The 25,000-nt window shown below is 43.7% G+C and overlaps 1 protein-coding gene across 2 annotated transcripts in view; it reads left to right on the top strand.

Annotated features, from left to right (window-relative positions):
- The window catches only part of hdgfl3 (HDGF like 3), a 13,658-nt gene extending 5,759 nt beyond the window's left edge, over window positions 1-7,899 (top strand). Inside the window, exons 5-6 of one of the 2 annotated variants that reach the window (XM_079621001.1) lie at window positions 1,826-1,963; window positions 7,089-7,899. In XM_079621001.1, coding sequence (XP_079477127.1) covers window positions 1,826-1,963; window positions 7,089-7,109 — 159 coding nt within the window. In that variant the 3' untranslated portion in view covers window positions 7,110-7,899. The remainder of the gene's footprint in view (window positions 1-1,825; window positions 1,964-7,088) is intronic. The other variant, XM_079621002.1, reaches the window with a different exon arrangement.
- The last annotated feature ends 17,101 nt before the right edge of the window (window positions 7,900-25,000 follow it).

The raw sequence follows: 25,000 nt of genomic DNA, 5'->3' as shown, positions 1-25,000 counted from the left end.
GCCCAGCCCTACATCACACAGGGGGCAGAGTGTGTTTGAGAGTGTGTGAGAGTGTTTGAGAGTGTGAGAGTGTGAGAGAGTGTGTGAGAGATGAACACATCACACAGGGGGCAGAGTGTGTGTGAGAGTGTGTGAGAGAGTGTGTGAGAGTGTGTGAGAGAGTGTGTGAGAGTGTGTGAGAGAGTGTGAGAGAGTGTGTGAGAGATGAACACATCACACAGGGGGCAGAGTGTGAGAGAGTGTGTGAGAGATGAACACATCACACGGGCAGAGTGTGTGAGAGTGTGTGAGAGATGAACACATCACACAGGGGGCAGTGTGTGTGAGAGTGTGTGAGAGAGTGTGTGTGAGAGTGTGTGAGAGAGTGTGTGAGAGATGAACACATCACACAGGGGGCAGAGTGTGTGAGAGTGTGTGTGTGAGAGAGTGTGAGAGAGTGTGAGAGAGTGTGTGAGAGAGTGTGTGAGAGAGTGTGTGAGAGTGTGAGAGAGTGTGTGAGAGTGTGAGAGTGTGTGAGAGAGTGTGTGAGAGTGTGTGAGAGTGTGTGAGAGTGTGTGAGAGTGTGTGAGAGTGTGAGAGAGTGTCAGAGAGTGTGAGAGAGTGTGAGAGAGTGTGAGAGAGTGTGTGAGAGAGTGTGTGAGAGATGAACACATCACACAGGGGGCAGAGTGTGTGAGAGTGTGTGTGTGTGTGAGAGAGTGTGAGAGAGTGTGAGAGAGTGTGAGAGAGTGTGTGAGAGTGTGTGTGAGAGAGTGTGTGTGAGAGAGTGTGTGTGAGAGTGTGTGAGAGTGTGAGAGAGTGTGAGAGAGTGTGTGAGAGTGTGAGAGAGTGTGTGAGAGAGTGTGTGAGAGTGTGTGAGAGTGTGTGAGAGTGTGAGAGAGTGTGTGAGAGAGTGTGTGAGAGTGTGTGAGAGTGTGAGAGAGTGTGTGAGTGTGAGAGAGTGTGTGAGAGTGTGAGAGAGTGTGAGAGAGTGTGAGAGAGTGTGAGAGAGTGTGAGAGAGTGTGAGAGAGTGTGTGAGAGTGTGAGAGAGTGTGTGAGAGTGTGTGAGAGTGTGAGAGAGTGTGAGAGTGTGTGTGAGAGTGTGTGAGAGTGTGAGAGAGTGTGTGTGAGAGTGTGTGAGAGTGTGTGAGAGTGTGTGAGAGTGTGTGAGAGTGTGAGAGAGTGTGAGAGAGAGTGTGTGAGAGTGTGAGAGAGTGTGAGAGAGAGTGTGAGAGAGAGTGTGAGAGAGTGTGTGAGAGAGTGTGAGAGAGTGTGTGAGAGAGAGTGTGAGAGTGTGAGAGAGTGTGTGAGAGATGAACACATCACACTGTACTGGTGCGGCCCAGTTTGCAGGCTTATGCACCATTTCAAGCTGTTTTGCACTATACATAGTGCGAGTAGAAAAAGTGCACTTCAAATTGTGGAACGTTGGACGCTTCATACTCTCAACTATCCGACTGAAGCTGGGTGACAATATAACCCTTTAAACCTCATACACTACATAGTGTGCAGTACATCATTTGGGACGCAGCTTGTGTGTGAGATCAGAAGTTTTCACCCACACCTGTTGAAGTGCATGTGCATCTCCTGACGGGTGATGAAGTGTTCATCGAAGGGTTCGAGTCTGAAGGCTTACCGCCTCTAGCTGAGCCCTTGCTTAGCAACAGCTGTTGCCTAGCAACCGAGTCCTGCACGTTCATATACTGTACGTAGTGAAGGTTACTGAGCGGCTTGAACAAGTTTAGTGTAGCAGTGAGAGAGAGAAACAAGACCACACAGGCTGCAAATGAGAGTGTGCTCTGGGTGTCTGGTCCAGCCTGTTTTCAGTCTAAACCTCTCCTACAGTCCTCCAAGCTGTCCCGGAAGGGTTCGGGAGATGAAGATCTGGAGAAGGATGGGAAAGATGGGCAGAAGAGTGGATCAGAGGCTGGTGACCATGACAACAACATCCAGAACTCTTCAGACAAGACATGCAGTCAAGGGGTAAGAACACGTGAAGCCGCTGATCCCATCCGCACAGTATTCATATACACTAACAGGAATTTCATGAAATGACTAGTTACAATCTTTAATTAATTGCTGAATAGAGGTCTGCACACGCTCTAAACTGAAGCCCGAACCCGAGGTCGTATAACCGAACCGACCCGGAGTCCATTTCTTACACCTCATTTTTACAATATTCTGAATTTTAGGATTGCATGCAACCATCAGTAAACAAACACAGGAGAAAAAGCACATACTGATTCTGAAACTCTGCAGGGTGAACAGGTGTAACAGTGTCTACAGGTGTAACAGCGTCTACAGGTGTAACAGCGTCTACAGGTGTAACAGCGTCTACAGGTGTAACAGCGTCTACAGGTGTAACAGCGTCTACAGGTGTAACAGCGTCTACAGGTGTAACAGCGTCTACAGGTGTAACAGTCTCTACAGGTGTAACAGCGTCTACAGGTGTAACAGCGTCTACAGGTGTAACAGTGTCTACAGGTGTAACAGCGTCTACAGGTGTAACAGTGTCTACAGGTGTAACAGCGTCTACAGGTGGTCTACAGGTGTAACAGTGTCTACAGGTGTAACAGTGTCTACAGGTGTAACAGTGTCTACATGTGTAACAGCGTCCACAGGTGTAACGGTGTCTACAGGTGTAACAGCGTCCACAGGTGTAACAGCGTCTACAGGTGTAACAGTGTCTACAGGTGTAACAGCGTCTACAGGTGGTCTACAGGTGTAACAGTGTCTACAGGTGTAACAGTGTCTACAGGTGTAACAGTGTCTACATGTGTAACAGCGTCCACAGGTGTAACGGTGTCTACAGGTGTAACAGCGTCTACAGGTGTAACAGTGTCTACAGGTGTAACAGTGTCTACAGGTGTAACAGCGTCCACAGGTGTAACGGTGTTTACAGGTGTAACAGTGTCTACAGGTGTAACGGTGTTTACAGGTGTAACAGTGTCTACAGGTGTAACGGTGTCTACAGGTGTAACGGTGTCTACAGGTGTAACAGTGTCTACAGGTGTAACGGTGTCTACAGGTGTAACAGTCTCTACAGGTGTAACAGTCTCTACAGGTGTAACAGCGTCTACAGGTGTAACGGTGTCTACAGGTGTAACAGTGTCTACAGGTGTAACAGTGTCTACAGGTGTAACGGTGTCTACAGGTGCAGCGTCTACAGGTGTAACAGCGTCTACAGGTGTAACAGCGTCTACAGGTGTAACAGCGTCTACAGGTGTAACAGTGTCTACAGGTGTAACAGCGTCTACAGGTGCAGTGTCTACAGGTGTAACAGCGTCTACAGGTGTAACAGCGTCTACAGGTGTAACAGCGTCTACAGGTGTAAGTGTCTACAGGTGTAACGGTGTCTACAGGTGTAACAGCGTCTACAGGTGTAACAGTGTCTACAGGTGTAACAGCGTCTACAGGTGGTCTACAGGTGTAACAGTGTCTACAGGTGTAACAGTGTCTACAGGTGTAACAGTGTCTACATGTGTAACAGCGTCCACAGGTGTAACGGTGTCTACAGGTGTAACAGCGTCTACAGGTGTAACAGTGTCTACAGGTGTAACAGTGTCTACAGGTGTAACAGCGTCCACAGGTGTAACGGTGTTTACAGGTGTAACAGTGTCTACAGGTGTAACGGTGTTTACAGGTGTAACAGTGTCTACAGGTGTAACGGTGTCTACAGGTGTAACGGTGTCTACAGGTGTAACAGTGTCTACAGGTGTAACGGTGTCTACAGGTGTAACAGTCTCTACAGGTGTAACAGTCTCTACAGGTGTAACGGTGTCTACAGGTGTAACAGTGTCTACAGGTGTAACAGTGTCTACAGGTGTAACGGTGTCTACAGGTGTAACGGCGTCCACAGGTGTAACGGTGTCTACAGGTGTAACGGTGTTTACAGGTGTAACAGTGTCTACAGGTGTAACAGTGTCTACAGGTGTAACAGTGTCTACAGGTGTAACAGTATCTACAGGTGTAACGGTGTTTAAAGGTGTAACAGTGTCTACAGGTGTAACGGTGTCTACAGGTGTAACGGTGTCTACAGGTGCAGCGTCTACAGGTGTAACAGCGTCTACAGGTGTAACAGCGTCTACAGGTGTAACAGCGTCTACAGGTGTAACAGTGTCTGCAGGTGTAACAGTGTCTACAGGTGTAACAGTGTCTACAGGTGTAACGGTGTCTACAGGTGCAGCGTCTACAGGTGTAACAGCGTCTACAGGTGTAACAGCGTCTACAGGTGTAACAGCGTCTACAGGTGTAACAGTGTCTACAGGTGTAACAGCGTCTACAGGTGCAGTGTCTACAGGTGTAACAGCGTCTACAGGTGTAACAGCGTCTACAGGTGTAACAGCGTCTACAGGTGTAAGTGTCTACAGGTGTAACGGTGTCTACAGGTGTAACGGTGTTTAAAGGTGCAACAGTGTCTACAGGTGTAACGGTGTCTACAGGTGCAGCGTCTACAGGTGTAACAGCGTCTACAGGTGTAACAGCGTCTACAGGTGTAACAGCGTCTACAGGTGTAACAGTGTCTGCAGGTGTAACAGTGTCTACAGGTGTAACAGTGTCTACAGGTGTAACGGTGTCTACAGGTGCAGCGTCTACAGGTGTAACAGCGTCTACAGGTGTAACAGCGTCTACAGGTGTAACAGCGTCTACAGGTGTAACAGTGTCTGCAGGTGTAACAGTGTCTACAGGTGTAACAGTGTCTACAGGTGTAACAGCGTCTACAGGTGCAGTGTCTACAGGTGTAACAGCGTCTACAGGTGTAACAGCGTCTACAGGTGTAACAGCGTCTACAGGTGTAAGTGTCTACAGGTGTAACGGTGTCTACAGGTGTAACAGTGTCTACAGGTGTAACAGCGTCTACAGGTGTAAGTGTCTACAGGTGTAACGGTGTCTACAGGTGTAACAGTGTCTACAGGTGTAACAGTGTCTACAGGTGTAACAGTGTCTACAGGTGTAACGGTGTCTACAGGTGTAACGGTGTCTACAGGTGTAACGGTGTCTACAGGTGTAACGGTGTCTACAGGTGTAACAGTGTCTACAGGTGTAACAGTGTCTACATGTGTAACAGTGTCTACATGTGTAACAGCGTCTACAGGTGTAACAGCGTCTACAGGTGTAACAGCATCTACAGGTGTAACAGCATCTACAGGTGTAACAGCGTCTACATGTGTAACGGTGTCTACAGGTGTAAGTGTCTACAGGTGTAAGTGTCTACAGGTGTAACAGTGTCTACATGTGTAACAGCATCTACAGGTGTAACAGTGTCTACAGGTGTAACAGTGTCTACAGGTGTAACAGTGTATATAGGTGTAAGTGTCTACAGGTGTAACAGTGTCTACAGGTGTAACAGGTCTACAGGTGTAACAGCGTTTACATGTGTAACAGTGTCTACAGGTGTAACAGCGTCTACAGGTGTAACAGTGACTACAGGTGTAACAGTGTCTACAGGTGTAACAGTGTCTACAGGTGTAACAGTGTCTACAGGTGTAACAGTGTATATAGGTGTAAGTGTCTACAGGTGTAACAGTGTCTACAGGTGTAACAGTATCTACAGGTGTAACAGTGTCTACAGGTGTAACAGCGTCTACAGGTGTAACAGCGTCTACAGGTGTAACAGCGTCTACAGGTGGTCTACAGGTGTAACAGCGTCTACAGGTGTAACAGTGTCTACAGGTGTAACAGCGTCTACAGGTGTAACAGTGTCTACAGGTGTAACAGTGTCTACAGGTGTAACAGCGTCCACAGGTGTAACAGTGTCTACAGGTGTAACAGTGTCTACAGGTGTAACAGTGTCTACAGGTGTAACAGCGTCCACAGGTGTAACAGTGTCTACAGGTGTAACAGTGTCTACAGGTGTAACAGTGTAACAGTGTCTACAGGTGTAACAGCGTCTACAGGTGTAACAGCGTCCACAGGTGTAACAGCGTCTACAGGTGTAACAGCGTCTACAGGTGTAACAGCGTCCACAGGTGTAACAGCGTCTACAGGTGTAACAGCGTCTACAGGTGTAACAGTGTCTACAGGTGTAACAGCGTCTACAGGTGTAACAGCGTCTACAAGTGTAACAGTGTCTACAGGTGTAACAGCGTCTACAGGTGTAACAGCGTCCACAGGTGTAACAGCGTCTACAGGTGTAACAGCGTCTACAGGTGTAACAGTGTCTACAGGTGTAACAGCGTCTACAGGTGTAACAGCGTCTACAAGTGTAACAGTGTCTACAGGTGTAACAGCGTCTACAGGTGTAACAGCGTCTACAAGTGTAACAGCGTCTACAAGTGTAACAGTGTCTACAGGTGTAACAGCGTCTACAGGTGTAACAGTGTCTACAGGTGTAACAGCGTCTACAGGTGTAACAGCGTCTACAAGTGTAACAGTGTCTACAGGTGTAACAGCGTCTACAGGTGTAACAGCGTCTACAAGTGTAACAGTGTCTACAGGTGTAACAGTGTCTACAGGTGTAACAGCGTCTACAGGTGTAACAGCGTCTACAGGTGTAACAGCGTCCACAGGTGTAACAGCGTCTACAGGTGTAACAGCGTCTACAGGTGTAACAGTGTCTACAGGTGTAACAGCGTCTACAGGTGTAACAGTGTCTACAGGTGTAACAGTGTCTACAGGTGTAACAGCGTCTACAGGTGTAACAGTGTCTACAGGTGTAACAGTGTCTACAGGTGTAACGGTGTCTACAGGTGTAACAGCGTCTACAGGTGTAACAGTGTCTACAGGTGTAACAGTGTCTACAGGTGTAACAGCGTCTACAGGTGTAACAGTGTCTACAGGTGTAACAGTGTCTACAGGTGTAACAGTGTCTACAGGTGTAACAGCGTCTACAGGTGTAACAGTGTCTACAGGTTTCAGTCACAACACAGCAGACAACATGCACACATCTCTCTATATATATACCCGGCTCGGCTCGGTTTGCAGACCTCTATTGCTAAAACTGTTTAAAACATTAGTAGAGGACAGAATGAGAGTCGCTCCTGTCTGATGTCTGACTGTACAGTTAGGGGTTAAGGGAATGGGACGGCAAGGTTTGTCAGCAGTTTTGTGAGAGTGAAAGTAGTGACTGCAGAGTTTGCCTGACTGCTGTTTTTGTCTCTTCCGGCAGAATCTCCGGGAGGATCGTTAGACGATCATCGGACGACGGCTCGTGGCGCTGATGTGTCATACTGTAAATGCATCTTATTACACTGATCGCTTGCAAACTCCTACACATTATCTGGCTCAGTCAAACACACACATACAGTAAAATAAAAACACAACATCCAGGATTTACACACAAACGTCATTCCTTTCTGCTGATTTGATTTTAGAGGTTAAGCTTCAGCTCATTCAGATTTCATTCATGTGTCAGCTAGACGTTTCTTTCTTAACAATGGAACAAACAGACGTTTGTCTGACAAACAACTCATTTTTCACGCTTTTATGTAATCTGAGAGAAAAGAGTGGAAAGCGTAGAATATGAAGAATCGTGCACAAGCAGAGTTGCGCGCCGTAACTCGATAGTATCTCTGTATATTTGATTGGGTGTAGATTCTAGGATCTCTGTACTATTATCCCGATGCTCATCCGTTCCTGTGTCGTGGGTTGGTTGTTTTCTAGCCTTTCTAGTGGCATGCTGTTGTTTCACATGTTGAAGATGTTCTTCTGTCTGTCCGTTCCTGATCACAGACGCCCCTCTTCCACACACTCCATTTTTATTTCTTATCTTTGTTTATATAAAGAATATATTCTATTTATTTTTGATGATAGTAAATGACACATCTGTGGTAAATTCATCACCAATGTGGTTTTCTTGTCGTTTCATTTTTATTGCCCTCATACATGTCGCATTTTCAAGGTTTGTAGCCACATGTAAACTGTTTTTCCTGTTTATTGACAATAATTTTACAGAATAAACTCATTGGAATGCAAGTGGTGTTCTGTCGTGTCTTTGTGTCGTAGTGTTCGATCCTAACATGTCTTTAGGGTTAGTTGTGTTATTCTCTCGTCAGTGAGAAGTTGGGACTCAATCAAGGCAGATCCTGTAATGTCAAAGTTCAGATCAAAGTTGCACTCGTTTCTAATGTTTTGACTTAATTGTTTTATTTTATTTTAACATTTATCTGGCATACATGTTGGTATGCATGTATATAAAAATAGATATACAATATGTTTGAAAATTCATTTGGAAGTTTGATTGATGTCACTGGTTGTCATTTACAGTACTGTGAAACGACGCCCGAACACCATTGAATTTCATTGCAAACATACTTTTCTAGACTCATTAGATATTCACCAGATTTGACTCATCATGGCACATTCCATTTGATATATCAAACCAATCTTAACGGACCATTTGCACTGAACTTCGTGACGCACTTCTGTTTGGAAACAATACATATCACTTATTTCTGGTTATGTTTACTTTCAATGGACTGTGGTCAATGAGTTGAACAAACGCCACCTAAAATTAGTGTCTGCAATAAGATTTATAAATTTGGACATTTTTATCGACAGAAGAAGGGCTAATCTGATGTTTACTGTGTGAAGAATTTTCCAAACTGATCGGAACATGAATTTTTTATCCAAACCAAGCCAATCTGAGAAAGCTGCGGCTGTTAAAAATACGCATTATTTCACCACAGGGTGTCAGTGTTCGTCCACACTAGTGACCGCGACGCTGAAGTGTGTGAAAACAGATGAATAACATCAGTACGAACCACCAACATTTATTTATTTGGGTTAAATATTTTAATCATTGTGTAATTTTTCAAGGTGTGCTTGATAATCTGCATTCTCATGTGTAGAGGTGCGCTTGATAATCTGCATTCTCATGTGTGGAGGTGTGCTTGATAATCTGCATTCTCATGTGTAGAAGTGTGCTTGATAATCTGCATTCTCATGTGTAGAGGTGTGCTTGATAATCTGCATTCTCATGTGTGGAGGTGTGCTTGATAATCTGCATTCTCATGTGTGGAGGTGTGCTTGATAATCTGCATTCTCATGTGTGGAGGTGTGCTTGATAATCTGCATTCTCATGTGTGGAGGTGCGCTTGATAATCTGCATTCTCATGTGTGGAGGTGTGCTTGATAATCTGCATTCTCATGTGTAGAGGTGTGCTTGATAATCTGCATTCTCATGTGTGGAGGTGTGCTTGATAATCTGCATTCTCATGTGTGGAGGTGCGCTTGATAATCTGCATTCTCATGTGTGGAGGTGTGCTTGATAATCTGCATTCTCATGTGTGGAGGTGCGCTTGATAATCTGCATTCTCATGTGTGGAGGTGTGCTTGATAATCTGCATTCTCATGTGTAGAGGTGTGCTTGATAATCTGCATTCTCATGTGTGGAGGTGTGCTTGATAATCTGCATTCTCATGTGTAGAGGTGTGCTTGATAATCTGCATTCTCATGTGTAGAGGTGTGCTTGATAATCTGCATTCTCATGTGTGGAGGTGTGCTTGATAATCTGCATTCTCATGTGTGGAGGTGCGCTTGATAATCTGCATTCTCATGTGTGGAGGTGCGCTTGATAATCTGCATTCTCATGTGTGGAGGTGTGCTTGATAATCTGCATTCTCATGTGTGGAGGTGTGCTTGATAATCTGCATTCTCATGTGTGGAGGTGTGCTTGATAATCTGCATTCTCATGTGTGGAGGTGTGCTTGATAATCTGCATTCTCATGTGTAGAGGTGTGCTTGTTAATCTGCATTCTCATGTGTAGAGGTGCGCTTGATAATCTGCATTCTCATGTGTGGAGGTGTGCTTGATAATCTGCATTCTCATGTGTGGAGGTGTGCTTGATAATCTGCATTCTCATGTGTGGAGGTGTGCTTGATAATCTGCATTCTCATGTGTGGAGGTGTGCTTGATAATCTGCATTCTCATGTGTAGAGGTGCGCTTGATAATCTGCATTCTCATGTGTGGAGGTGTGCTTGATAATCTGCATTCTCATGTGTGGAGGTGTGCTTGATAATCTGCATTCTCATGTGTAGAGGTGCGCTTGATAATCTGCATTCTCATGTGTGGAGGTGTGCTTGATAATCTGCATTCTCATGTGTGGAGGTGCGCTTGATAATCTGCATTCTCATGTGTGGAGGTGTGCTTGATAATCTGCATTCTCATGTGTGGAGGTGTGCTTGATAATCTGCATTCTCATGTGTAGAGGTGCGCTTGATAATCTGCATTCTCATGTGTGGAGGTGTGCTTGTTAATCTGCATTCTCATGTGTAGAGGTGCGCTTGATAATCTGCATTCTCATGTGTGGAGGTGTGCTTGATAATCTGCATTCTCATGTGTGGAGGTGTGCTTGATAATCTGCATTCTCATGTGTGGAGGTGTGCTTGATAATCTGCATTCTCATGTGTGGAGGTGTGCTTGATAATCTGCATTCTCATGTGTGGAGGTGTGCTTGATAATCTGCATTCTCATGTGTAGAGGTGTGCTTGATAATCTGCATTCTCATGTGTGGAGGTGCGCTTGATAATCTGCATTCTCATGTGTGGAGGTGCGCTTGATAATCTGCATTCTCATGTGTGGAGGTGTGCTTGATAATCTGCATTCTCATGTGTGGAGGTGCGCTTGATAATCTGCATTCTCATGTGTGGAGGTGTGCTTGATAATCTGCATTCTCATGTGTAGAGGTGTGCTTGATAATCACATGTGTGGAGGTGCGCTTGATAATCTGCATTCTCATGTGTAGAGGTGTGCTTGATAATCTGCATTCTCATGTGTGGAGGTGCGCTTGATAATCTGCATTCTCATGTGTGGAGGTGTGCTTGATAATCTGCATTCTCATGTGTAGAGGTGTGCTTGATAATCTGCATTCTCATGTGTAGAGGTGTGCTTGATAATCTGCATTCTCATGTGTGGAGGTGTGCTTGATAATCTGCATTCTCATGTGTGGAGGTGTGCTTGATAATCTGCATTCTCATGTGTGGAGGTGCGCTTGATAATCTGCATTCTCATGTGTAGAGGTGTGCTTGATAATCTGCATTCTCATGTGTGGAGGTGTGCTTGATAATCTGCATTCTCATGTGTGGAGGTGTGCTTGATAATCTGCATTCTCATGTGTGGAGGTGCGCTTGATAATCTGCATTCTCATGTGTGGAGGTGCGCTTGATAATCTGCATTCTCATGTGTGGAGGTGCGCTTGATAATCTGCATTCTCATGTGTAGAGGTGTGCTTGATAATCTGCATTCTCATGTGTGGAGGTGTGCTTGATAATCTGCATTCTCATGTGTGGAGGTGCGCTTGATAATCTGCATTCTCATGTGTGGAGGTGCGCTTGATAATCTGCATTCTCATGTGTGGAGGTGCGCTTGATAATCTGCATTCTCATGTGTAGAGGTGCGCTTGATAATCTGCATTCTCATGTGTGGAGGTGCGCTTGATAATCTGCATTCTCATGTGTAGAGGTGTGCTTGATAATCTGCATTCTCATGTGTGGAGGTGTGCTTGATAATCTGCATTCTCATGTGTGGAGGTGCGCTTGATAATCTGCATTCTCATGTGTGGAGGTGCGCTTGATAATCTGCATTCTCATGTGTGGAGGTGCGCTTGATAATCTGCATTCTCATGTGTAGAGGTGTGCTTGATAATCTGCATTCTCATGTGTGGAGGTGCGCTTGATAATCTGCATTCTCATGTGTGGAGGTGCGCTTGATAATCTGCATTCTCATGTGTGGAGGTGCGCTTGATAATCTGCATTCTCATGTGTGGAGGTGCGCTTGATAATCTGCATTCTCATGTGTGGAGGTGCGCTTGATAATCTGCATTCTCATGTGTGGAGGTGCGCTTGATAATCTGCATTCTCATGTGTGGAGGTGTGCTTGATAATCTGCATTCTCATGTGTGGAGGTGTGCTTGATAATCTGCATTCTCATGTGTGGAGGTGTGCTTGATAATCTGCATTCTCATGTGTAGAGGTGCGCTTGATAATCTGCATTCTCATGTGTGGAGGTGCGCTTGATAATCTGCATTCTCATGTGTGGAGGTGTGCTTGATAATCTGCATTCTCATGTGTGGAGGTGCGCTTGATAATCTGCATTCTCATGTGTGGAGGTGTGCTTGATAATCTGCATTCTCATGTGTGGAGGTGTGCTTGATAATCTGCATTCTCATGTGTGGAGGTGTGCTTGATAATCTGCATTCTCATGTGTGGAGGTGTGCTTGATAATCTGCATTCTCATGTGTGGAGGTGTGCTTGATAATCTGCATTCTCATGTGTGGAGGTGTGCTTGATAATCTGCATTCTCATGTGTGGAGGTGTGCTTGATAATCTGCATTCTCATGTGTGGAGGTGCGCTTGATAATCTGCATTCTCATGTGTGGAGGTGCGCTTGATAATCTGCATTCTCATGTGTGGAGGTGTGCTTGATAATCTGCATTCTCATGTGTAGAGGTGTGCTTGATAATCTGCATTCTCATGTGTGGAGGTGTGCTTGATAATCTGCATTCTCATGTGTAGAGGTGTGCTTGATAATCTGCATTCTCATGTGTGGAGGTGCGCTTGATAATCTGCATTCTCATGTGTGGAGGTGTGCTTGATAATCTGCATTCTCATGTGTAGAGGTGCGCTTGATAATCTGCATTCTCATGTGTAGAGGTGTGCTTGATAATCTGCATTCTCATGTGTGGAGGTGTGCTTGATAATCTGCATTCTCATGTGTGGAGGTGTGCTTGATAATCTGCATTCTCATGTGTGGAGGTGTGCTTGATAATCTGCATTCTCATGTGTGGAGGTGCGCTTGATAATCTGCATTCTCATGTGTGGAGGTGCGCTTGATAATCTGCATTCTCATGTGTGGAGGTGTGCTTGATAATCTGCATTCTCATGTGTGGAGGTGTGCTTGATAATCTGCATTCTCATGTGTAGAGGTGTGCTTGATAATCTGCATTCTCATGTGTAGAGGTGCGCTTGATAATCTGCATTCTCATGTGTGGAGGTGCGCTTGATAATCTGCATTCTCATGTGTGGAGGTGTGCTTGATAATCTGCATTCTCATGTGTGGAGGTGCGCTTGATAATCTGCATTCTCATGTGTGGAGGTGTGCTTGATAATCTGCATTCTCATGTGTGGAGGTGTGCTTGATAATCTGCATTCTCATGTGTGGAGGTGTGCTTGATAATCTGCATTCTCATGTGTGGAGGTGTGCTTGATAATCTGCATTCTCATGTGTGGAGGTGTGCTTGATAATCTGCATTCTCATGTGTGGAGGTGCGCTTGATAATCTGCATTCTCATGTGTGGAGGTGCGCTTGATAATCTGCATTCTCATGTGTGGAGGTGTGCTTGATAATCTGCATTCTCATGTGTGGAGGTGCGCTTGATAATCTGCATTCTCATGTGTGGAGGTGTGCTTGATAATCTGCATTCTCATGTGTAGAGGTGTGCTTGATAATCTGCATTCTCATGTGTGGAGGTGCGCTTGATAATCTGCATTCTCATGTGTGGAGGTGTGCTTGATAATCTGCATTCTCATGTGTGGAGGTGTGCTTGATAATCTGCATTCTCATGTGTAGAGGTGCGCTTGATAATCTGCATTCTCATGTGTGGAGGTGCGCTTGATAATCTGCATTCTCATGTGTGGAGGTGTGCTTGATAATCTGCATTCTCATGTGTAGAGGTGCGCTTGATAATCTGCATTCTCATGTGTAGAGGTGCGCTTGATAATCTGCATTCTCATGTGTAGAGGTGCGCTTGATAATCTGCATTCTCATGTGTAGAGGTGCGCTTGATAATCTGCATTCTCATGTGTAGAGGTGTGCTTGATAATCTGCATTCTCATGTGTGGAGGTGTGCTTGATAATCTGCATTCTCATGTGTGGAGGTGTGCTTGATAATCTGCATTCTCATGTGTGGAGGTGTGCTTGATAATCTGCATTCTCATGTGTGGAGGTGCGCTTGATAATCTGCATTCTCATGTGTAGAGGTGTGCTTGATAATCTGCATTCTCATGTGTGGAGGTGTGCTTGATAATCTGCATTCTCATGTGTGGAGGTGTGCTTGATAATCTGCATTCTCATGTGTGGAGGTGTGCTTGATAATCTGCATTCTCATGTGTGGAGGTGCGCTTGATAATCTGCATTCTCATGTGTGGAGGTGTGCTTGATAATCTGCATTCTCATGTGTGGAGGTGCGCTTGATAATCTGCATTCTCATGTGTGGAGGTGCGCTTGATAATCTGCATTCTCATGTGTAGAGGTGCGCTTGATAATCTGCATTCTCATGTGTAGAGGTGCGCTTGATAATCTGCATTCTCATGTGTAGAGGTGCGCTTGATAATCTGCATTCTCATGTGTAGAGGTGCGCTTGATAATCTGCATTCTCATGTGTAGAGGTGTGCTTGATAATCTGCATTCTCATGTGTAGAGGTGCGCTTGATAATCTGCATTCTCATGTGTGGAGGTGCGCTTGATAATCTGCATTCTCATGTGTAGAGGTGCGCTTGATAATCTGCATTCTCATGTGTGGAGGTGCGCTTGATAATCTGCATTCTCATGTGTAGAGGTGCGCTTGATAATCTGCATTCTCATGTGTGGAGGTGTGCTTGATAATCTGCATTCTCATGTGTAGAGGTGCGCTTGATAATCTGCATTCTCATGTGTAGAGGTGTGCTTGATAATCTGCATTCTCATGTGTGGAGGTGTGCTTGATAATCTGCATTCTCATGTGTGGAGGTGTGCTTGATAATCTGCATTCTCATGTGTGGAGGTGTGCTTGATAATCTGCATTCTCATGTGTGGAGGTGCGCTTGATAATCTGCATTCTCATGTGTGGAGGTGCGCTTGATAATCTGCATTCTCATGTGTAGAGGTGTGCTTGATAATCTGCATTCTCATGTGTAGAGGTGCGCTTGATAATCTGCATTCTCATGTGTAGAGGTGTGCTTGATAATCTGCATTCTCATGTGTGGAGGTGTGCTTGATAATCTGCATTCTCATGTGTGGAGGTGTGCTTGATAATCTGCATTCTCATGTGTGGAGGTGTGCTTGATAATCTGCATTCTCATGTGTGGAGGTGCGCTTGATAATCTGCATTCTCATGTGTGGAGGTGCGCTTGATAATCTGCATTCTCATGTGTAGAGGTGTGCTTGATAATCTGCATTCTCATGTGTAGAGGTGCGCTTGATAATCTGCATTCTCATGTGTAGAGGTGTGCTTGATAATCTGCATTCTCATGTGTAGAGGTGCGCTTGATAATCTGCATTCTCATGTGTAGAGGTGCGCTTGATAATCTGCATTCTCATGTGTGGAGGTGCGCTTGATAATCTGCATTCTCATGTGTGGAGGTGTGCTTGATAATCTGCATTCTCATGTGTAGAGGTGTGCTTGATAATCTGCATTATCATGTGTGGAGGTGTGCTTGATAATCTGCATTCTCATGTGTGGAGGTGTGCTTGATAATCTGCATTCTCATGTGTAGAGGTGTGCTTGATAATCTGCATTCTCATGTGTGGAGGTGTGCTTGATAATCTGCATTCTCATGTGTGGAGGTGCGCTTGATAATCTGCATTCTCATGTGTGGAGGTGCGCTTGATAATCTGCATTCTCATGTGTGGAGGTGTGCTTGATAATCTGCATTCTCATGTGTGGAGGTGCGCTTGATAATCTGCATTCTCATGTGTGGAGGTGTGCTTGATAATCTGCATTCTCATGTGTGGAGGTGTGCTTGATAATCTGCATTCTCATGTGTGGAGGTGCGCTTGATAATCTGCATTCTCATGTGTGGAGGTGCGCTTGATAATCTGCATTCTCATGTGTGGAGGTGTGCTTGATAATCTGCATTCTCATGTGTGGAGGTGTGCTTGATAATCTGCATTCTCATGTGTAGAGGTGTGCTTGATAATCTGCATTCTCATGTGTGGAGGTGTGCTTGATAATCTGCATTCTCATGTGTGGAGGTGCGCTTGATAATCTGCATTCTCATGTGTGGAGGTGTGCTTGATAATCTGCATTCTCATGTGTGGAGGTGCGCTTGATAATCTGCATTCTCATGTGTGGAGGTGTGCTTGATAATCTGCATTCTCATGTGTAGAGGTGCGCTTGATAATCTGCATTCTCATGTGTGGAGGTGTGCTTGATAATCTGCATTCTCATGTGTGGAAGTGTGCTTGATAATCTGCATTCTCATGTGTAGAGGTGTGCTTGATAATCTGCATTCTCATGTGTAGAGGTGTGCTTGATAATCTGCATTCTCATGTGTGGAGGTGTGCTTGATAATCTGCATTCTCATGTGTGGAGGTGCGCTTGATAATCTGCATTCTCATGTGTGGAGGTGTGCTTGATAATCTGCATTCTCATGTGTGGAGGTGCGCTTGATAATCTGCATTCTCATGTGTAGAGGTGCGCTTGATAATCTGCATTCTCATGTGTGGAGGTGCGCTTGATAATCTGCATTCTCATGTGTGGAGGTGCGCTTGATAATCTGCATTCTCATGTGTGGAGGTGTGCTTGATAATCTGCATTCTCATGTGTGGAGGTGCGCTTGATAATCTGCATTCTCATGTGTAGAGGTGCGCTTGATAATCTGCATTCTCATGTGTAGAGGTGCGCTTGATAATCTGCATTCTCATGTGTAGAGGTGCGCTTGATAATCTGCATTCTCATGTGTAGAGGTGCGCTTGATAATCTGCATTCTCATGTGTGGAGGTGTGCTTGATAATCTGCATTCTCATGTGTAGAGGTGCGCTTGATAATCTGCATTCTCATGTGTGGAGGTGTGCTTGATAATCTGCATTCTCATGTGTGGAGGTGCGCTTGATAATCTGCATTCTCATGTGTGGAGGTGTGCTTGATAATCTGCATTCTCATGTGTGGAGGTGTGCTTGATAATCTGCATTCTCATGTGTGGAGGTGTGCTTGATAATCTGCATTCTCATGTGTAGAGGTGTGCTTGATAATCTGCATTCTCATGTGTGGAGGTGCGCTTGATAATCTGCATTCTCATGTGTGGAGGTGTGCTTGATAATCTGCATTCTCATGTGTGGAGGTGTGCTTGATAATCTGCATTCTCATGTGTGGAGGTGTGCTTGATAATCTGCATTCTCATGTGTAGAGGTGTGCTTGATAATCTGCATTCTCATGTGTGGAGGTGTGCTTGATAATCTGCATTCTCATGTGTGGAGGTGTGCTTGATAATCTGCATTCTCATGTGTGGAGGTGCGCTTGATAATCTGCATTCTCATGTGTGGAGGTGTGCTTGATAATCTGCATTCTCATGTGTGGAGGTGTGCTTGATAATCTGCATTCTCATGTGTGGAGGTGCGCTTGATAATCTGCATTCTCATGTGTAGAGGTGCGCTTGATAATCTGCATTCTCATGTGTAGAGGTGCGCTTGATAATCTGCATTCTCATGTGTAGAGGTGCGCTTGATAATCTGCATTCTCATGTGTGGAGGTGTGCTTGATAATCTGCATTCTCATGTGTAGAGGTGCGCTTGATAATCTGCATTCTCATGTGTGGAGGTGTGCTTGATAATCTGCATTCTCATGTGTAGAGGTGCGCTTGATAATCTGCATTCTCATGTGTGGAGGTGCGCTTGATAATCTGCATTCTCATGTGTGGAGGTGTGCTTGATAATCTGCATTCTCATGTGTGGAGGTGCGCTTGATAATCTGCATTCTCATGTGTGGAGGTGTGCTTGATAATCTGCATTCTCATGTGTGGAGGTGCGCTTGATAATCTGCATTCTCATGTGTGGAGGTGCGCTTGATAATCTGCATTCTCATGTGTGGAGGTGTGCTTGATAATCTGCATTCTCATGTGTGGAGGTGTGCTTGATAATCTGCATTCTCATGTGTGGAGGTGTGCTTGATAATCTGCATTCTCATGTGTGGAGGTGCGCTTGATAATCTGCATTCTCATGTGTGGAGGTGTGCTTGATAATCTGCATTCTCATGTGTAGAGGTGCGCTTGATAATCTGCATTCTCATGTGTAGAGGTGCGCTTGATAATCTGCATTCTCATGTGTAGAGGTGCGCTTGATAATCTGCATTCTCATGTGTAGAGGTGCGCTTGATAATCTGCATTCTCATGTGTGGAGGTGTGCTTGATAATCTGCATTCTCATGTGTGGAGGTGCGCTTGATAATCTGCATTCTCATGTGTGGAGGTGCGCTTGATAATCTGCATTCTCATGTGTGGAGGTGCGCTTGATAATCTGCATTCTCATGTGTAGAGGTGTGCTTGATAATCTGCATTCTCATGTGTAGAGGTGCGCTTGATAATCTGCATTCTCATGTGTGGAGGTGTGCTTGATAATCTGCATTCTCATGTGTGGAGGTGCGCTTGATAATCTGCATTCTCATGTGTGGAGGTGTGCTTGATAATCTGCATTCTCATGTGTGGAGGTGCGCTTGATAATCTGCATTCTCATGTGTGGAGGTGCGCTTGATAATCTGCATTCTCATGTGTGGAGGTGTGCTTGATAATCTGCATTCTCATGTGTGGAGGTGTGCTTGATAATCTGCATTCTCATGTATGGAGGTGTGCTTGATAATCTGCATTCTCATGTGTGGAGGTGTGCTTGATAATCTGCACTATCATGTGTGGAGGTGTGCTTGATAATCTGCATTCTCATGTGTGGAGGTGCGCTTGATAATCTGCATTCTCATGTGTGGAGGTGCGCTTGATAATCTGCATTCTCATGTGTAGAGGTGCGCTTGATAATCTGCATTCTCATGTGTGGAGGTGTGCTTGATAATCTGCATTCTCATGTGTGGAGGTGCGCTTGATAATCTGCATTCTCATGTGTGGAGGTGCGCTTGATAATCTGCATTCTCATGTGTGGAGGTGCGCTTGATAATCTGCATTCTCATGGAGGTGTGCTTGATAATCTGCATTCTCATGTGTAGAGGTGCGCTTGATAATCTGCATTCTCATGTGTGGAGGTGCGCTTGATAATCTGCATTCTCATGTGTGGAGGTGCGCTTGATAATCTGCATTCTCATGTGTGGAGGTGCGCTTGATAATCTGCATTCTCATGTGTGGAGGTGCGCTTGATAATCTGCATTCTCATGTGTGGAGGTGCGCTTGATAATCTGCATTCTCATGTGTGGAGGTGTGCTTGATAATCTGCATTCTCATGTGTGGAGGTGTGCTTGATAATCTGCATTCTCATGTGTGGAGGTGCGCTTGATAATCTGCATTCTCATGTGTGGAGGTGCGCTTGATAATCTGCATTCTCATGTGTGGAGGTGCGCTTGATAATCTGCATTCTCATGTGTGGAGGTGTGCTTGATAATCTGCATTCTCATGTGTGGAGGTGTGCTTGATAATCTGCATTCTCATGTGTGGAGGTGTGCTTGATAATCTGCATTCTCATGTGTGGAGGTGCGCTTGATAATCTGCATTCTCATGTGTGGAGGTGCGCTTGATAATCTGCATTCTCATGTGTGGAGGTGCGCTTGATAATCTGCATTCTCATGTGTGGAGGTGTGCTTTATAATCTGCATTCTCATGTGTGGAGGTGCGCTTGATAATCTGCATTCTCATGTGTGGAGGTGCGCTTGATAATCTGCATTCTCATGTGTGGAGGTGCGCTTGATAATCTGCATTCTCATGTGTGGAGGTGTGCTTGATAATCTGCATTCTCATGTGTGGAGGTGCGCTTGATAATCTGCATTCTCATGTGTGGAGGTGCGCTTGATAATCTGCATTCTCATGTGTGGAGGTGTGCTTGATAATCTGCATTCTCATGTGTAGAGGTGCGCTTGATAATCTGCATTCTCATGTGTGGAGGTGTGCTTGATAATCTGCATTCTCATGTGTGGAGGTGTGCTTGATAATCTGCATTCTCATGTGTGGAGGTGCGCTTGATAATCTGCATTCTCATGTGTGGAGGTGTGCTTGATAATCTGCATTCTCATGTGTGGAAGTGTGCTTGATAATCTGCATTCTCATGTGTAGAGGTGTGCTTGATAATCTGCATTCTCATGTGTAGAGGTGTGCTTGATAATCTGCATTCTCATGTGTGGAGGTGTGCTTGATAATCTGCATTCTCATGTGTGGAGGTGCGCTTGATAATCTGCATTCTCATGTGTGGAGGTGTGCTTGATAATCTGCATTCTCATGTGTGGAGGTGCGCTTGATAATCTGCATTCTCATGTGTAGAGGTGCGCTTGATAATCTGCATTCTCATGTGTGGAGGTGCGCTTGATAATCTGCATTCTCATGTGTGGAGGTGCGCTTGATAATCTGCATTCTCATGTGTGGAGGTGTGCTTGATAATCTGCATTCTCATGTGTGGAGGTGCGCTTGATAATCTGCATTCTCATGTGTAGAGGTGCGCTTGATAATCTGCATTCTCATGTGTAGAGGTGCGCTTGATAATCTGCATTCTCATGTGTAGAGGTGCGCTTGATAATCTGCATTCTCATGTGTAGAGGTGCGCTTGATAATCTGCATTCTCATGTGTGGAGGTGTGCTTGATAATCTGCATTCTCATGTGTAGAGGTGCGCTTGATAATCTGCATTCTCATGTGTGGAGGTGTGCTTGATAATCTGCATTCTCATGTGTGGAGGTGCGCTTGATAATCTGCATTCTCATGTGTGGAGGTGTGCTTGATAATCTGCATTCTCATGTGTGGAGGTGTGCTTGATAATCTGCATTCTCATGTGTGGAGGTGTGCTTGATAATCTGCATTCTCATGTGTAGAGGTGTGCTTGATAATCTGCATTCTCATGTGTGGAGGTGCGCTTGATAATCTGCATTCTCATGTGTGGAGGTGTGCTTGATAATCTGCATTCTCATGTGTGGAGGTGTGCTTGATAATCTGCATTCTCATGTGTAGAGGTGTGCTTGATAATCTGCATTCTCATGTGTGGAGGTGCGCTTGATAATCTGCATTCTCATGTGTAGAGGTGCGCTTGATAATCTGCATTCTCATGTGTAGAGGTGCGCTTGATAATCTGCATTCTCATGTGTAGAGGTGCGCTTGATAATCTGCATTCTCATGTGTGGAGGTGCGCTTGATAATCTGCATTCTCATGTGTGGAGGTGTGCTTGATAATCTGCATTCTCATGTGTAGAGGTGTGCTGAACACTCTAACCGGAAACTCCCGATAAGTAGAATGTGCAAGTAGTTTTAATAACAGCTTTTAGCTATAGTTCTACCAGAAAGACTCGGGAGATAAATTGATATAACAGCGTATATTTATTAACAGCCCAGCAAGCATGAATTTATAAAGTTCTTTGGCGTAGGCCCCGTCCTTAGAGAGCAATGCGAGGGTAGCGGAATCTGCATATCCTGCCTGAAGACGAAGGCAGGGGCGCAGCCGACCCCCCCTGGAGGTAGAGGAAGGGACCATCCTGGTGGTGGGGAGGATGAAGGGGAAGGTACCATCTTGGTGGTGGTTGGGGAGGATGGAGGTATTTGGCAGCGTCAGCATCTGCGAACTCAGACGAATGTAAGTACCGATCTTTTATACTGTGAGTGTTAGCACATGATTGGTTAGAAGAGAAGTAATACGTGGCACGCTGATTGAGTCTTCCTGGCAGAACCTACGCTAAAGCTGTCATATCTGCTGCTGTTGTTACCAAAACAATCATTAACAGTCATATATACAGTGGCTATATTTACAGTGGTCATATTTACAGGGCTCATATTTACAGTGGTCATATATACAGTGGTTATATTTACAGGGCTCATATTTAGAGTGGTCATATATACAGTGGTCATATATACAGTGGTCATATTTACAGTGGTCATATTTACAGTGGTCATATATACAGTGGTCATATATACAGTGGTCATATTTACAGTGGTCATATATACAGTGGTCATATATACAGTGGTCATATATACAGTGGTCATATATACAGTGGTCATATTTACAGTGGTCATATATACAGTGGTCATATATACAGTGGTCATATTTACAGTGGTCATATATACAGTGGTCATATTTAGAGTGGTCATATATACAGTGGTCATATTTACAGTGGTCATATATACAGTGGTCATATATACAGTGGTCATATTTAGAGTGGTCATATATACAGTGGTCATATTTAGAGTGGTCATATATACAGTGGTCATATTTAGAGTGGTCATATATACAGTGGTCATATTTACAGTGGTCATATATACAGTGGTCATATATACAGTGGTCATATTTACAGTGGTCATATATACAGTGGTCATATTTAGAGTGGTCATATATACAGTGGTCATATTTACAGTGGTCATATATACAGTGGTCATATATACAGTAGTCATATTTACAGTGGTCATATATACAGTGGTCATATTTAGAGTGGTCATATATACAGTGGTCATATATACAGTGGTCATATTTACAGGGCTCATATATACAGTGGTCATATTTACAGGGCTCATATATACAGTGGTCATATTTAGAGAGGTCATATATACAGTGGTCATATTTACAGTGGTCATATTTACAGTGGCCATATTTACAGTGGTCATATATACAGTGGTCATATTTACAGTGGTCATATATACAGTGGCCATATTTACAGTGGTCATATATGCAGTGGTTATATTTACAGGGCTCATATATACAGTGGTCATATATACAGTGGTCATATTTACAGTGGTCATATATACAGTGGTCATATTTACAGTGGTCATATATACAGTGATCATATATACAGTGGTCATATATACAGTGGTCATATATACAGTGGTCATATTTACAGTGGTCATATTTACAGTGGTCATATATACAGTGGTCATATTTATAGTGGTCATATATACAGTGGTCATATTTACAGTGGTCATATTTAACGGGTCATATATACAGTGGTCATATTTACAGTGGTCATATATACAGTGGTCATATATACAGTGGTCATATTTACAGTGGTCATATTTACAGTGGTCATATATACAGTGGTCATATTTACAGTGGTCATATTTAACGGGTCATATATACAGTGGTCATATATACAGTGGTCATATTTACAGTGGTGATATATTCAGTGGTCATATTTAACGGGTCATATTTACAGTGGTCATATATATAGTGGTCATATTTACAGTGGTCATATTTACAGTGGTCATATATACAGTGGTGATATATACAGTGGTCATATTTACAGTGGTCATATATACAGTGGTCATATTTACAGTGTTCATATTTACAGTGGTCATATTTACAGTGGTCATATTTAACGGGTCATATATACAGTGGTCATATTTACAGTGGTCATATATACAGTGGTGATATATTCAGTGGTCATATTTAACGGGTCATATTTACAGTGGTCATATTTACAGTGGTCATATTTACAGTGGTCATATATACAGTGGTCATATTTACAGTGGTCATATTTACTGTGGTCATATATACAGTGGTGATATATACAGTGGTCATATTTACAGTGGTCATATATACAGTGGTCATATATACAGTGGTCATATTTACAGTGGTCATATATACAGTGGTCATATTTACAGTGGTCATATATACAGTGGTCATATATACAGTGGTCATATATACAGTGGTCATATATACAGTGGTCATATATACAGTGGTCATAAATATTTACAGGGCTCATATATACAGTGGTCATATATACAGTGGTCATATTTACAGTGGTCATATTTACAGTGGTCATATATACAGTGGTCATATATACAGTGGTCATATTTACAGTGGTCATATATACAGTGGTCATAAATATTTACAGGGCTCATATATACAGTGGTCATATATACAGTGGTCATATATACAGTGGTCATATATACAGTGGTCATATTTACAGTGGTCATATATACAGTGGTCATATATACAGTGGTCATATTTACAGTGGTCATATATACAGTGGTCATATTTACAGTGGTCATATATACAGTGGTCATATATACAGTGGTCATATTTACAGTGGTCATATATACAGTGGTCATATTTACAGTGGTCATATATACAGTGGTCATATTTACAGTGGTCATATATACAGTGGTCATATATACAGTGGTCATATTTACAGTGGTCATATATACAGTGGTCATATATACAGTGGTCATATTTACAGTGGTCATATATACAGTGGTCATAAATATTTACAAGGCTCATATATACAGTGGTCATATTTACAGTGGTCATATATACATTGGTCATATATACAGTGGTCATATATACAGTGGTCATATTTACAGTGGTCATATATACAGTGGTCATATATACAGTGGTCATATATACAGTGGTCATATATACAGTGGTCATATTTACAGTGGTCATATTTACAGTGGTCATATTTACAGTGGTCATATATACAGTGGTCATATATACAGTGGTCATATATACAGTGGTCATATTTACAGTGGTCATATATACAGTGGTCATATTTACAGTGGTCATATATACAGTGGTCATATATACAGTGGTCATATTTACAGTGGTCATATATACAGTGGTCATATTTACAGTGGTCATATATACAGTGGTCATATTTACAGTGGTCATATATACAGTGGTCATATATACAGTGGTCATAAATATTTACAGGGCTCATATATACAGTGGTCATATTTACAGTGGTCATATATACAGTGGTCATATTTACAGTGGTCATATTTACAGTGGTCATATATACAGTGGTCATATTTACAGTGGTCATATATACAGTGGTCATATATACAGTGGTCATAAATATTTACAGGGCTCATATATACAGTGGTCATATATACAGTGGTCATATATACAGTGGTCATATATACAGTGGTCATATTTACAGTGGTCATATATACAGTGGTCATATATACAGTGGTCATATATACAGTGGTCATATATACAGTATAGTGTTTTCAGCTGTTGGAGAAGCACTTCTCTCTGCTAATAAACTGAAGCCTGTGAAGCTGCAGGACGAGCAAAATGCTGCTTTAGAGGATAAAAATAGAAGAACATCAGCCGCACACACACACACACACTCACTCTGAACACACAGCAGCAGTGATGCGAACTAACAGCCTTCAACACACACACACAGTCGGTCTGGATGCGGGTCACACTGTGCTGCAGGGAAGAGACAGACTGTTTTTGTTTTCTTTGCCTCGATCTCTTAAT

Source organism: Phoxinus phoxinus, assembly GCF_949152265.1.
Source record: "Phoxinus phoxinus genome assembly, chromosome: 8".
Taxonomy (NCBI): domain Eukaryota; kingdom Metazoa; phylum Chordata; class Actinopteri; order Cypriniformes; family Leuciscidae; genus Phoxinus; species Phoxinus phoxinus.
Note: the sequence above shows the minus strand (reverse complement) of the source record. Positions and strands in the feature narration are given on the sequence as shown.